Source organism: Diadema setosum, chromosome 21, assembly GCF_964275005.1.
Source record: "Diadema setosum chromosome 21, eeDiaSeto1, whole genome shotgun sequence".
Lineage (NCBI taxonomy): Eukaryota > Metazoa > Echinodermata > Echinoidea > Diadematoida > Diadematidae > Diadema > Diadema setosum.
In genome coordinates this window covers 2,410,637-2,423,650 of record NC_092705.1, presented here as the reverse complement: position 1 = coordinate 2,423,650, position 13,014 = coordinate 2,410,637, and the positions used below count along the sequence as shown (strand labels likewise).

The 13,014-nt window shown below is 39.2% G+C and overlaps 1 protein-coding gene across 1 annotated transcript in view; it reads right to left on the bottom strand.

The window, feature by feature from the left end:
- Positions 1 to 13,014, bottom strand: part of LOC140244195 (ras GTPase-activating protein 3-like) — a 142,104-nt gene that overhangs the window by 22,290 nt on the left and 106,800 nt on the right. Inside the window, exons 10-14 of the mRNA XM_072323828.1 lie at positions 8,346 to 8,494; positions 3,747 to 3,936; positions 2,475 to 2,598; positions 826 to 932; positions 35 to 115 (exon numbers count right to left, since the gene is read on the bottom strand). Of these exons, the coding sequence (XP_072179929.1) occupies positions 35 to 115; positions 826 to 932; positions 2,475 to 2,598; positions 3,747 to 3,936; positions 8,346 to 8,494 (651 nt within the window). The remainder of the gene's footprint in view (positions 1 to 34; positions 116 to 825; positions 933 to 2,474; positions 2,599 to 3,746; positions 3,937 to 8,345; positions 8,495 to 13,014) is intronic.

The following is a 13,014-nucleotide window of genomic DNA, read 5'->3' as shown; positions in this document are numbered from 1 at the left end:
GGTAGCGAAAAAAATCTCTCTGGTAGGAACTCACCAGTTTGTCTGGGTTGACGTGGTTACCAAGCGTCTGGATCGCCTTAGAAACCATTTTCAATGTCCGGCTCACCAGCTCATCCTACAAATACATGAAGAAAACAAAGCTCTGATTGGGCTTAACCACTGAAGACTAGTCCCAAGTACTGTATAATGAAATAATTCTACATAATCAAATACACCTGGAAATGTAAGCTACCAATCTTGAAATTTGATTAGTGTGCGCTATATTCATAAATGAATTTTTGAAACTATTTGAAATTCACTCTTTTGCAAGCTTCAAGTTAGACAAACCATGATACACTGTTAAGCTTTCAAATGTTCATACAATGTAACTGTCTGGTGGATATAATGTTGTATAGGTATTTCACAAAACCTACTGATTTGAAGGAAGATATTTTTGTGCATTTTGTTATGCAATCTTAAAACATAGTACTGTGCGATTGTCTTACCAATTTCAATCATACCCTGTCTCTAGAAGCAGTTTAAGTACACTCTAATGATTTGTTTTACATTTGAAAAGGAAGGGTCTATCTGTCTTATTACAAGGAGCTGGGTATTTCGAAAGGGCTAACATTGTAAAACAGGTTAGTTTATCTGTTTGATTTGTCATTAAAATTTGAATAGTCATTGTGCTATCATACACATAACATTCTACCTAAACCTAGTTCTTAGAGGTTACATTATCCTTTTTTTGTTGTTGTTGCTAATTAATACAGTGAGCTGAAAAACAAAAACAGACAAACAAACAGACAAACAAACAAAACACTCACAATTAAACAGCAAACTTACTGGATTTTCCTTCTTGAGGTGAAATAGTCTTGGGGAGAGGATGGCAGGAGCAAAGAAACGGAGGAAGACAAAGCCGCTAACAGCGGAGTATTTGGCATCGGGGTCATCTGCACGGATCATAAAACAAATAATGAACACTTTTTTCAAGTGCTTCAAAAATCTGCAGGTCCTGCAGGCCTATGCAAAAATGAAGTGAAAAGCGAGTCACAATACATGCAATTAATGAGGAGTCACCACTGATAATGTAGTTGAAAAAGTTACTCATTAATGAGAGGTTGTGCACATGTCAACAGGGACAGGCATATCACAGCATTTTAGTAAAAGTCAACAACTTCAGCATAATGATATTATCAAAATGACCCAGTTTACAAGGTCTTATAAATGATATTAGATCCACTTTGAGTGCTTTCATAGATCTTCATCATCATGTACTTAACAACTATTATCACCCACACCAGCTAGGAATCAAATTCTGTCTCACTAATACTAGCATCTTTTATCCTGTACAGCTTGTATTTCATACTAATAAAAATCATCCTTATTGTCATCATCTGTATTAAAGCAGGCACATAATCAGTACCAACACTAAATCAGAATGGCAGAAAAGTGATGAAAGAGTGGAAAATTTTTGCCAAAAGTGGGAGGGTTGGGAGGTCTGAAACAGGTAAATAATCATTAATAACCCCTCCAATGTCTAAGCAGGCCACCACCGCGAACATCAAGAAAAATAGATCGACAGCTCCATGTATAGCTTTGTAGAATTTATTGTCCAGTGGTCCTTGAGCACAGAAACCAATACTCTGAAAAACCTTAAACAAATTACACCAAACAATACTGATGACATAGGAGGCTCACATACATTGTATTTCAGAAATGTAACAGCATAATTCCATTACAATACCGCTTGCTTAACAAGTTCACCTGTGTGGAATCTATGCACGCTTTCTTCTTTTGTTCTACTTCCTTGAGTCCCAACCCATGCATTCTTATGGTGACTCTGCCATGTCATCATCCTTGTTCATTGCAATTTGTTATAAATGTTGAAAACATTCTTATTCCTCATCCCAATCACAATATATTCTGAAACTCTGTACACTGTATAACTAATTTATAGTTGTTAAAATGTAAAAGTCTGAAAGTCACACGGAGGTCTCCTTCAACACTTTGTATTACACCGTTATCATACTACTCCTGGTGGCCTACATCCCCATCCTGTATCCTTCCCCCCCCCCCCATTTTTTCCCTCTTCCTCACCCCCTCCTCCTCCTCTTCCTCCTCTCCTCTTCCTCCTCCCCCTCCACCTAGTCCTTCACATCCTCATCTTCCTCTCCCCCTACTCTTCCTCCTCCTCCTTCTCCTCCTCCTCCTCCTCCTCCCCCTCCTCTTCCTCCCCCTCCTCCTCCTCCCCTCCTCCGCTTCCTCCTCCTCTTCCATCCCCTCCTCCTCCCCCTCCTCCTCATCCTCCCCCTCCCCTTCTCCTCCCCTCCCCTCCCTATCCCACTGTCCTCCTCCCTCTCCTCCTCCCTCCTCCTCCTCCTCCCCCTCCCCTTCTCCTCTTCCTCCTCCTCCTCCTGCCTCTCCATCCCCTCCCCTTCCCCTCTTCTTCCTTCCCCCTCCTCTTCCTTCTCCTCCCAAACCCCTTTTCTTACCAGGGAACTGTCTGGAGGCAGCCTCCTTGATGAAGTAGAAGACTTCACACATTGACGTGGGACACTCTGCTGCTGAGCCCACAATGGCTTGGAATGCTTTCTCTATGTAATGCTGTAGATTGGCCTGCGAAGAAAAGTTTGCCAACACAATATACATGTTGTAGCAATTGAATTACTTTACTGCACTAAGTTGGATTGTATGCAATATAGTCAGGGATGAGAGAGTATTTGCAGAAAAAAAAAATCTGAAACTTATCAAAAGGAAAGTCTAGAAGTACATTAAACTGTAAACATTTCAATGCATTTGAATTGCCAAAAAGTCTAAGAAGTGGGTTTTAGGCAGAGTAAAGAAATCTGGAATTAGATTTAACTCTGAACTCTCACATCCCTGATAGGTATAGAAAATGTCTACAAATTCTTTCTCAGTATGAGAATTTCACTAAATATTCCTTTAACAGAAATAATTTTTCTTTTTATTTCTTTACTAACTACCAAAAATTGATTTAAAAAAAAAAAATCATTATCATTTTGAAAGATGCGATATGTACCTTGAATATGTAAATACAATCGATACATCCAGTTACAGTAGATCAGTTTAGACAAATTCACTTTTTATATAAAACACAAAACAGAATCTATGCAAGTAAAAGGAGATGGCCTAGTGTCTAGTGTCTTGATCAAGACGATGATGATCATGATCATCTAATGTTAAAACTGTCTATGGAGTGATATTGGAAAGGAAAACAGATGTACACTTCTTGGGTTTTGATTGAGTAAAAATAGCAAAGATTGCTTTGATGTAGTGAGACAAAAAAAACAAAATCGTTTTTCATACTTTACTCCTAGCATGTAAGAAGTGAGAGGGCATTTGCAAAAGGATAAATTAAGCTTTCTTTCAGACTGTCTGTAAATTTAGTCACTAATTCTATTTTCTATTTCAGCAAGTAAAACTCAGTAATGCAAATTACATTACAAAGCAAACTTATCTAGGGTATATTTTCAGTTAATGACATCATCTATAAAAGATGTATTAGTTTACAGTCGTGATGCTGTCAAAAAATTTTTTTCATAGCAACATAGACATCTCACAATGCACAGTGAGAAATGCACACCATGGCTAGAGGTAAGAGTACGTTTTCATTACAATGAAAAAAAGGTCGCTAATAATTTCTGGTGTTAGTACTGGCACTTACGCTCTACCAGTTCGAGTCAAACTAAGAGTGAGTGCAAGCATTTCACGGGCATCTTCATAATCACCATGGCAACACTCACAAGATTGGCTTCGAGATTCTCTCCGTCGCGGAACTTGGATGTGTCAATCTCGCACTGCTTGCGCTCCTCGTAGATTTCGTCCACCACGCCTTTAAGGACGTCGTGCAGGTAGTGCAGTCCCTGAAGCCGCATGAACTCGTCGATGCACTTTGACGTCAGTGAGTTGCCACGGAAAATCGTGTGAGGGTCACTTTTGTTGGGGGGGGGGAGGGAAGACATGATACAGAAAGTTCTTATCAAGGCTGTCTTAGAAAGATTATCATCATGAAGAAACAAATTATTGTATGTCCCCAAAAAAAATCACAATCGGATTTTCGCATCGATAACTCCCAATATGATAAAAACTCTCTAAATGCTACTTCAGGGTCTTAAAACATAACATCTTAGCTCCATTTTGTAGAAAACCCCATTCAGTTTGGTGAAGTGATCACAGAGAAATGTGGATTGTTGTTAAGCATGTCATGAGTCTGATTCTTCCAAGTTTAGCACATGGATGCTCTTGGAGCTGCATATCAATGTGTGAACACAATGGATGGAACTTGGCAGGAAGAGATTCCTGACATACTATACAAAATTCCTCATTTCTCTTTTGACCACTGAAGCAAATCGAATGGGGTTTTCTGCAAGATGTGGGCAATGAGTTATAGTTTCATACCCTGAAATTGTATTTGGATTGATTCACTGTTTCTAAAGTTATCATTGCGGAGGGTCCTGTTGTAATTTTGGAGGGAACATACGGTACAACAACCCAACACAAATCCACACTTGATATAACAGAGGAGCTGCCATTTACAATGATCACAGAGAAGTAATCTTTTTGGGAAATAAACAGTTTATGATGAATTATTAACTTTATGCAAGCTTCAACGCTGTTTTGGGTTTCTTTACAAAACCTCCCGCCTGCCATTTAAGTCTTCCAAAGAGCTGTAAAGAACACTTTCTACCCAGCATCAGTGAAATCAGAGGAGCATTCACTAAAACATTAGCATCAGATAATCCTGATGCAACACTCAGAATTTTCATTTGACCTTGCATTGCCTCGTCGGATTTCCATGCTTTACAGTATTTCCTAGTGTCTCTGCCCTTATTTTCTGTCCTACTCAATCTTTTTCTCCCTGAAGATTATTCCCTTTTTTCTCTGTCTCCCTCCTCCAATTCATCCTTCTCAATCTGTATCTCTTTCTCCTTCCTTCTATCCATCTTTTTCCTACCTAAAATCTCCCTCTCCTCTCACACACACCTACTCACTCTCTCCATCTCTTCTCTATCTATATATCTATATGATCTACTTATTATTCTTCCATTCAACTTTTTCACAAATCCCCTAGCATATCTCTCTCTCCCTCTTTCTCTCTCCATCTATCTATCTATCTATCTCCATTTATCTATTTCAGAAATCCCCATCTACATTTTCTATCTATCAATCTATCTATCTATCTATCTATCTGTCTGTCTGTCTATCTACCTACCTATTTATCTCCATTTATCCATTTCACTAATCCCCATCTATCTATCTATCTCCATTTATCTATTTCACAAATCCCCATCTATGTATCTATCTATCTCCATTCATTTATTTCAGAGATCCCCATCTATCTATATATCTACCTATTTATTGATCTATATATTTCTATTCATCTATTTCACAAATCCCCCCACCATATATATCTCTCTCTCTATCTCTCTTTCTCAGCATCTGACTCCAGTGTCTTCTTGTGTTACCTTCCCTTCACACGGAAAGCACTGAAGATGTAGAGAAATTGAGTCAAAGGTTTTGATGCATTTTTGTTCGAATGACCTTGCGTTCCAAGTGGCTAAGTTTTTGATGTCTCTCTATATCCATATTTCCATTCGCAATCATAATCACAAAGAAAGTCTTTCTTCTCTCTCTCTATCTTTTTATGATATATTTCTTTTATCCTTCTCTCTGTTTGTGGCAAACTGTACTTCTATTCAAGTAAAAGGAGAAGCTTGTTTGTGTATTTTGAAGTCAGCTGTAAATAATATGCTTATGTACGTTTTCCCTTCCACTTTGCCCGCCTTTCACCATGGGTCTTTCTTTTATTTTCCAGGCTTGAGATGACGTCAGGATACTTATCGCCGCTAATAAACCCGCGAACAAAAACTCCTCTCATCTCGCTTGCCTCCCCCTCACTTCCGCTTTCTCTGATAACAATGTCAGGGCAATTTGTCTCCCGCTAAAAGCTTGCAAGACGGTGAGCGAGAAATCGATAAGTGCGCTGAAGGTTCGGTCGTGAATGCCATTCAGGTGACTGACCACACACGCTCTCACTCAAAAAAAAAAAAACACCCTAAAACACACACGCACGCACACAGACACACACACACATTCTAAGGCTATTCAAGTGCGGTCTGTGTTTTTCAAGGCCATACCTGGCTGAAATGGGGTTCATTCAGATGATGCAGCACTTTATTTCTACAAGATCGAGTTCAACCTATGAAAGCGTACCGAGGACATATTTTGTTTGCACTGTAACGCTCCTCTTCTTTCTACAATAAATATTTCCTTCACCCAATTATGGCTTTATCGTCCAAACTGATTGCATCTCCTGAAATTTGACAAGGTTCTGAAGGATATCTAAAGTCTTTTTATTTTCCTGAATGGCAAATCTGATGTAGGGTTGCCATGCATCACTCTGTTTTTTCATTCTCTGATCAGATTGCAAGTCACGAGTCCATTAGCGACACTGAGAATCCGTGTGGGATTCGTAATGAATATATTTCCAAGTTCATGCCTTGCAGATTGGTACTTTGATTACAAATCTTCTTTTGCAGAATACTTAGTTAATGTCTTTGTCTTTGGTATCTTTGATACAAATATCCTATAATTCATACTGCATTTGTAGAATGGCTTGGATTTCAATAACTGCATCTATTGCAACTGATTGACAATTGCCCTACATCGATGTAAATAAACACTGAATTAATCAGTGTTAAGCTTGGCGGTCTAGTGGATAGGCGCCTGTCCAGTGATCAGGAGGTCATAGGTTCAAATCCTGCTTGAGTATGTATGCCCATGTCTTCCTTTTTTTTTTTTCTTTTTTTTTATACTAAAAACACTTTATCAGTGCTTATTTACATCACTATAGGGTAAATGTCAATCAGTTGCAATAAAAACAACTCCACACAAGAATTTCATCTATTTAAACCATATTTATTACCTGATAATTCATGTTGAATAAATCCTGACAATCAACCTAAAGCTTGCAGTGGTGCATGCACAATTTAACCTCTCTGCTGATACTGAAAATTCATGGGAGTTTCAGGATTGCTTGGATTGGTAGGAAACTCACTTTATTTACAGCACCTTTGCCCTGAATTATTTGAATGCTTCAAAATACCATGCAGTCGTACGATTAATGTCATTTCAGCAGTAAGATACAGCTTGTGGGACTACACAGACGGGTGGCGCCGAGCTGGTGGCGTCGAGCTGGTGGCAATTATTGCACCCCAAGCTCATACATCACTTGATTTCAGAGCAGAGTGAGCGAGGACACTCACCTTTCACCCATGTTATAAACATTCAGCACGCATGGCGACAAATTTCCCCCTCTCTCTCGCCTTTCCCCCTTGCAGTAATTTGCGTACATGTGCGTGCAACTCTGAACTGATTTGCATGGGTCAATAACTTGTGCAACTGTTCAAGCAGGAGCCCCGTTTAAAGGGAAAAACTACATACAAAAAAAAAAAGAAGCATGATTCCAAAAACCCTTCACCTCACCCTACCCCCTTGGGAATACATGGGAGACCATTATATAAACCTTTTAAATATTTTCTCGAAACTGCAACTTTGGCCACAACCACATATCATTAGCTGAGAAAAAGAAGGGCACTATTGTGTTCTAAGATTTGAGCGTATATTAAAACAAAATAATCAGTTTTATGAAATAAAAAGCTTATCTAATCATTGTTCCCAAAATAGAGTAAAATAGCATCCTTATGGTTTTGATTTTTAGGATTTTTTTTTAACATTTCACTAAATCTGATAATAATTTAAAATTGACACCATAATGTGGAGGAGATTGAGCATTACAACACGATACCAGTAACTCAATATTCCCCAAACTTGCAATAGCACCCTTCTGGTTCTTCGCCAACGATATGCAAATCAGAAGACATGATACTAAGGTCATCAGCTCACAAATCTCACAACTTTCCAGGAGGAAATCAAGTGATTCACATAAATCATTCTACAGTTATTATAATTTGATAATATGAACTCTTCCTCCACGGGGCCGGATGGGGGGGGGGGGGGGGGGTCGAGGGGGGGGGGGCGGTTAATGACCACTGAAATATTTACGACAGATATTTTTTCTGGCACAAATTAATAAGAGAGGTCGTGTGGCAATACAATTATTATCTAATCAAATTTGCAAACATAATTGTGACTCAAAAGGCAGAGTTTAGAGATGCACTATTTGCAGTGTACAAATGCAGTTTAGAGAAGCACTAAAACTTCAAAATTTCACATAGCTCTCATTATTTGTCCAATTTAAATGACACTTCACTGTCGTGTTTGCATCTTCAACTTGACCACCGGAGTGCGGAGAGTCACTTTAAGATTTCGTGTGTACTCACGCGGTCTGGGAGATCTCATGCTCGGCGAGTACTCGGATGAGTGGAAGTATCTGGCCATAGTGGTGGAACAGCCTGACCAGCGGCCGCGCTGCAGTCAGCTTCTCCTTGACGAACTCTCCAAGCATGTAGACGGCGCTGGACGTCATGGGCTGAGGAAGCAAACACAGAGAGATACAGAGTGAGACAGAGGTAGAGAAAAAGACAGACAAACAGACAGACAAACAGACAGACAGACAGACAGACAGAGATACATAGAGAGACAGACAGAAGGGTATGAGGGGAGAGAGCAATAGAGTGGCATAGGAATGCAAGAGAGGTACAAAATACTGTAAATCAAGGAATGTTCGTGTGCATTTTAATTTCACGAGAGCCAAAATTCGCAAAATTAAACTGCATGTGAAAGTTTTTTTTCTACACTACGTGCATTGAATCCTAGAGGCATCTCTATTTTCATGCCACGAAAAAGGCCGTCGGCTCCAATTCGCGAAAATTTCATACCGCAAAAATATCATGCTTTACACTAGTAGACAGACAGTGTATGTATGTATGTATGTATGTGTGTGCATTTGAGACAGGAAGAGTTAGAAATAGATGAGATGAGAAGGAAAAAAATAGAGACAGACAGATCATGTGAGTATATTATGTGTGTTTGTGTGTGTGTGTGTAGGAGAGAGTAAGATTGTAAGAAAGTAAAGGAGACAGAGAGAAAAGAAAGACAGTAAACATGAGATGGACAGAATGAGGGATGGACAGAATGAGAGAGAAAAAAGAATACAATGGATAGAATGAGAGAAAAAAAGAATACAATGGATAGAATGAGAGAGAAAAAAGAATACAATGGATAGAATGAGAGAAATAAGAATAGGGATGGACAGAATGAGAAAGAATAGAGTATGTGTGTATTTGAGAGAAAGAAATGAGAAGAGAAGGATATGACAGCATGGACACAGAGGACAGTTGGGTGTATAGAGATAGATACAGAGAGAGGAAAAAACGTTAACAAGAAGAGAGAGGATGAAATAAGAAGAGACACACAGTAGCAGAGCAACAGACAGACAGACAGACAAGAGAAAGACAATCAGTGAGACGGATTGAGAGAAACAGATGACAATGGACAAGATAGAGAGAGAGAAGGAGAAAGTGGGTGAAAAAAGGGCAAGGTGTGAGAAAGGACAGCAAAGCATAAAATGGGGAAAGAAAGTTTTATGGCATAATAAGTTTTATCTTCCTGGTAAAGTCAAAAAGGCATTGGTTACACGATTGTTTCATCAACCAAAACTTATTTACCAAGGTATCTCCCTTTATGAGACAATATCATTCCTCCGACTCCACTATAAGCAAAGTACCCACTCTGAATTCTATTGGTCAGAAATCACAAATCTTTCCTCTCACAATCAAGACGTCATTGGAATAATATCACACATTTCTGTCCACACCTCAACTCTTTAGGAATGACGTCCTTTTCAAGTCTGTCATCCCGCATGGAACAGTCGCGCATCCCTCATCTGCATCGGTGTGGTTGCCATGGCAACATCACATGGTAATTTGTGTTTTCTCTTTTTTTTCCCATTCAAAGTTTTCGTCCTCCGTGTGGTGATCCAAGTCAGACCTTCTAAGCGAAGCCTCTCCACTAAAGGACTGCTGAGGGCTCGCTGCATATTCATCACGACAGCTTTGGTATCCCCCCCCCCCCCATTCCAAAACGAAACACGAATTTCAGTCAACATCCAGTCCCGATATGGCAAGTTAATCATTGTCCTTTTTTTTCTCTCTCTCTTTTTTGTTCGCTGACATTTCAACCAAACGGCCCGGTGTCCCTAAATTGCGGTCGCCTCCCGAGGGCGCAGGACTCTCGCCGCTTCGTGTCGCTCAATATTCATGGGAAAGAAGGTGAGACTCTCCGTGATTCAGAAGGAAAAACCAAGAAAAACTGGCCGTCGTCCTGGCAACACATTTGGCCACGGCTTCATTACCATTGGCGTCAGTTTGTCTCTGCGATATCAAATGTTCGCCAAGGGATTTGCTTGACCATTATTAGATGTGGAAGATCGAGAGAGCACACAAACTCTATGATGTACAGAGATCTCTTTTATTTCCTATCTATTACTAAATGGTTGCAAAAGACTAACTCAACAAAATGAGACTGACTCTCTCAATACTTTCCATACACAAACACATACGTGAACACAAATATTTGTGTATGCAAACGCATACATGTAGATATATAGAAAGATAAACAGACAGATAGATACTGTAGATACATATAGATGGATAAATAGATAGATTCATTTCACGTGCACAATATTAAAAACGAACTTTCCAAAGTCTGCCAGTTTGAGGGAGAAAACAGCATCTTAAATCTCCTAAATTGTGCTGCCAACCTACAGGATTGTGAAATTTCTGTACCCAAACAAATACTGTTAATATATATTTTAAAAAAGCTCAAATCAAAGAGAATTTTTCACTTTACCTTATCAACAGCTACATAGTAGCATTGAAAGAAAAAAAAATGGAAACACAGTACATAGACATGGTTCCCATAAACCAAGGACATGGTTTCTTAGATTTGCTGGTAAAAAAACAACAACAAAAAAAACCAACAACAACAACAAAAATCCATTAGTGCATTAACATCTAGCTTTCATACTGTATCTTTGGGTCTCGTTGTCATTATGTTAAGTTTTTTGAATTCATAACAAATGATATTTAGGATTTTGAACTTTTTTAGAACAAATATAGGGAAACTGCCCTATTAACCCATTGAGGATGGGCTGATTTTGCTACAACACACATGTCCCATAGACACTTGCTTGAGTATACTCGGGACTCGTACTCAATGGGTTAAACAGATTTGCTCAACAAAGACAAGCTGGTCTTGTAAGTAAAGTCTTGACAACTGTATAACCAAAGTTTATAGAGGGCAGCATACTGTTACTGAGCTCAGGGTAATGCATATATCAAGCCATTGAACCTAAGTTCAATAGATCCGTTGAAATAAGTAACAAGGACAAAACTTTGCACCGAATGTGCTCATAAACCATCCTCAGCTGTAGTACATCCATTTATTTCTGCCAGTCTAATATCTTGAACATGAGTTCAAGCAAAGACTTTGCCTGAAAAAAAAAAAAAACATCGCAAAACGGTCTACCAACTGAGAAAAACAATCTAATAATGACCAAATACAAATAAGATCAATAGCTAGCCTCCTTGGGTATTCTACAACCTTCTCCAATTCCTAATCTAAAAGTGCTATGTATGCAGCATGTGAATTTTAGGCACAAATCACTCCAACTTCACAGATCAGAGAATATGTGATGCAGATTAACAAAAGAATTGACAACGACAACAACAAAAATCCTTGAATTTCCTTTGCTTCATTTTGTCCCACATGAAAAATTTTAGAAGCTGTTTTCACACCACAAAATCCTGGAGAACTTAAACACAAAACATTTGATGGATCCCTGGCCCTTTAGTTTTGTGCTTGATGAGACAAGCTTTAATTTGGAACTATATGTGCCTGCAAGTGCATGGCCATTTCCTTCAAACAAATCCGACTCTCTCACGTAAGCGACCAATCGTGAGACAGAGCAAACCTCGCAAAACTCATTCTCCTCACATTCCAAGGTCTTCGGCATGCTCCGCAAACACTTCTCCGTCTTCTTGCGGCGAGAAGCTACGAGGTAATCAACCTGCTTTGCTGCGACTCCCCGGCAATTCTAGACGGAAACTCGAGAAGGGACCCTTTTCTGCGCGGCGGCGCCAAAACATCTTCCGCTCAAAATATCCAAACACGCATTCACTCTTTACATTTCGCATGAAGGTTCAGAGAAAAATTGGACACACTTCTCATATGTCTGGTTTCTAGTTGTATTACACATACATGTATGCCATTCAAGATGCACATTGAATGTTGGATTGTGGCTTGAATGATTGAAAACAGAAGAAGAAGAAATCCACCACTGTGGTTGCAGCCATATTGGCAGCTTCTCAACAAGTCTCCAATCTAAGCTGCCTTCTAATCCACAGCACATCTCAGTTAATTGCTTCCTATTCATCCTTTCCATTTTTCCGATCGTTTTCTTGCTAGCTGATGAAAACCCTCACTTCTCTGTTAAGATCTCATTAAAACATGTTGAAGATCACTCAGAACCATCTCTATTTTTAAAAAGTAGAAAACATCCTACTCCACAGCTCTTTTCCCCCTACGAATCTATAAACGCTGGCCATTGACAAACACATGCTCCATTTTCTTGTTTGCTATTTGTAGCTTGATTTTGTACCCTTTCTTCTCCTCAATGTTTTACAATTCTTTTGCTTCCTTTCAATGCTTAAAGGGATCTTATAGTTTTATCAAACAAGAGGGAAAACATACAATATTGTATGTTTTCTCTCTCGCTCTTTCCTGCTAATGATTTGTTTGATTTTTCAGATCGTAACCTTGCCATTACCGAGATGTTGTCTAAATGAGGGTAAATGCCATTTAATGACGTACAGATCGCTCTAAGCAATTTTGAATGTTTCTGCACTAATCGCCATGATTTTGGTATCACCATCCGTGGCAGGCACTGGAAGGAAAATATGAACACCTATCCATCACAGTTTGCACCTTAGATTACTGACATGTTGGACATGAGGGAATCAGCATCTCTTTTCAAAGTATGCAGTGGTA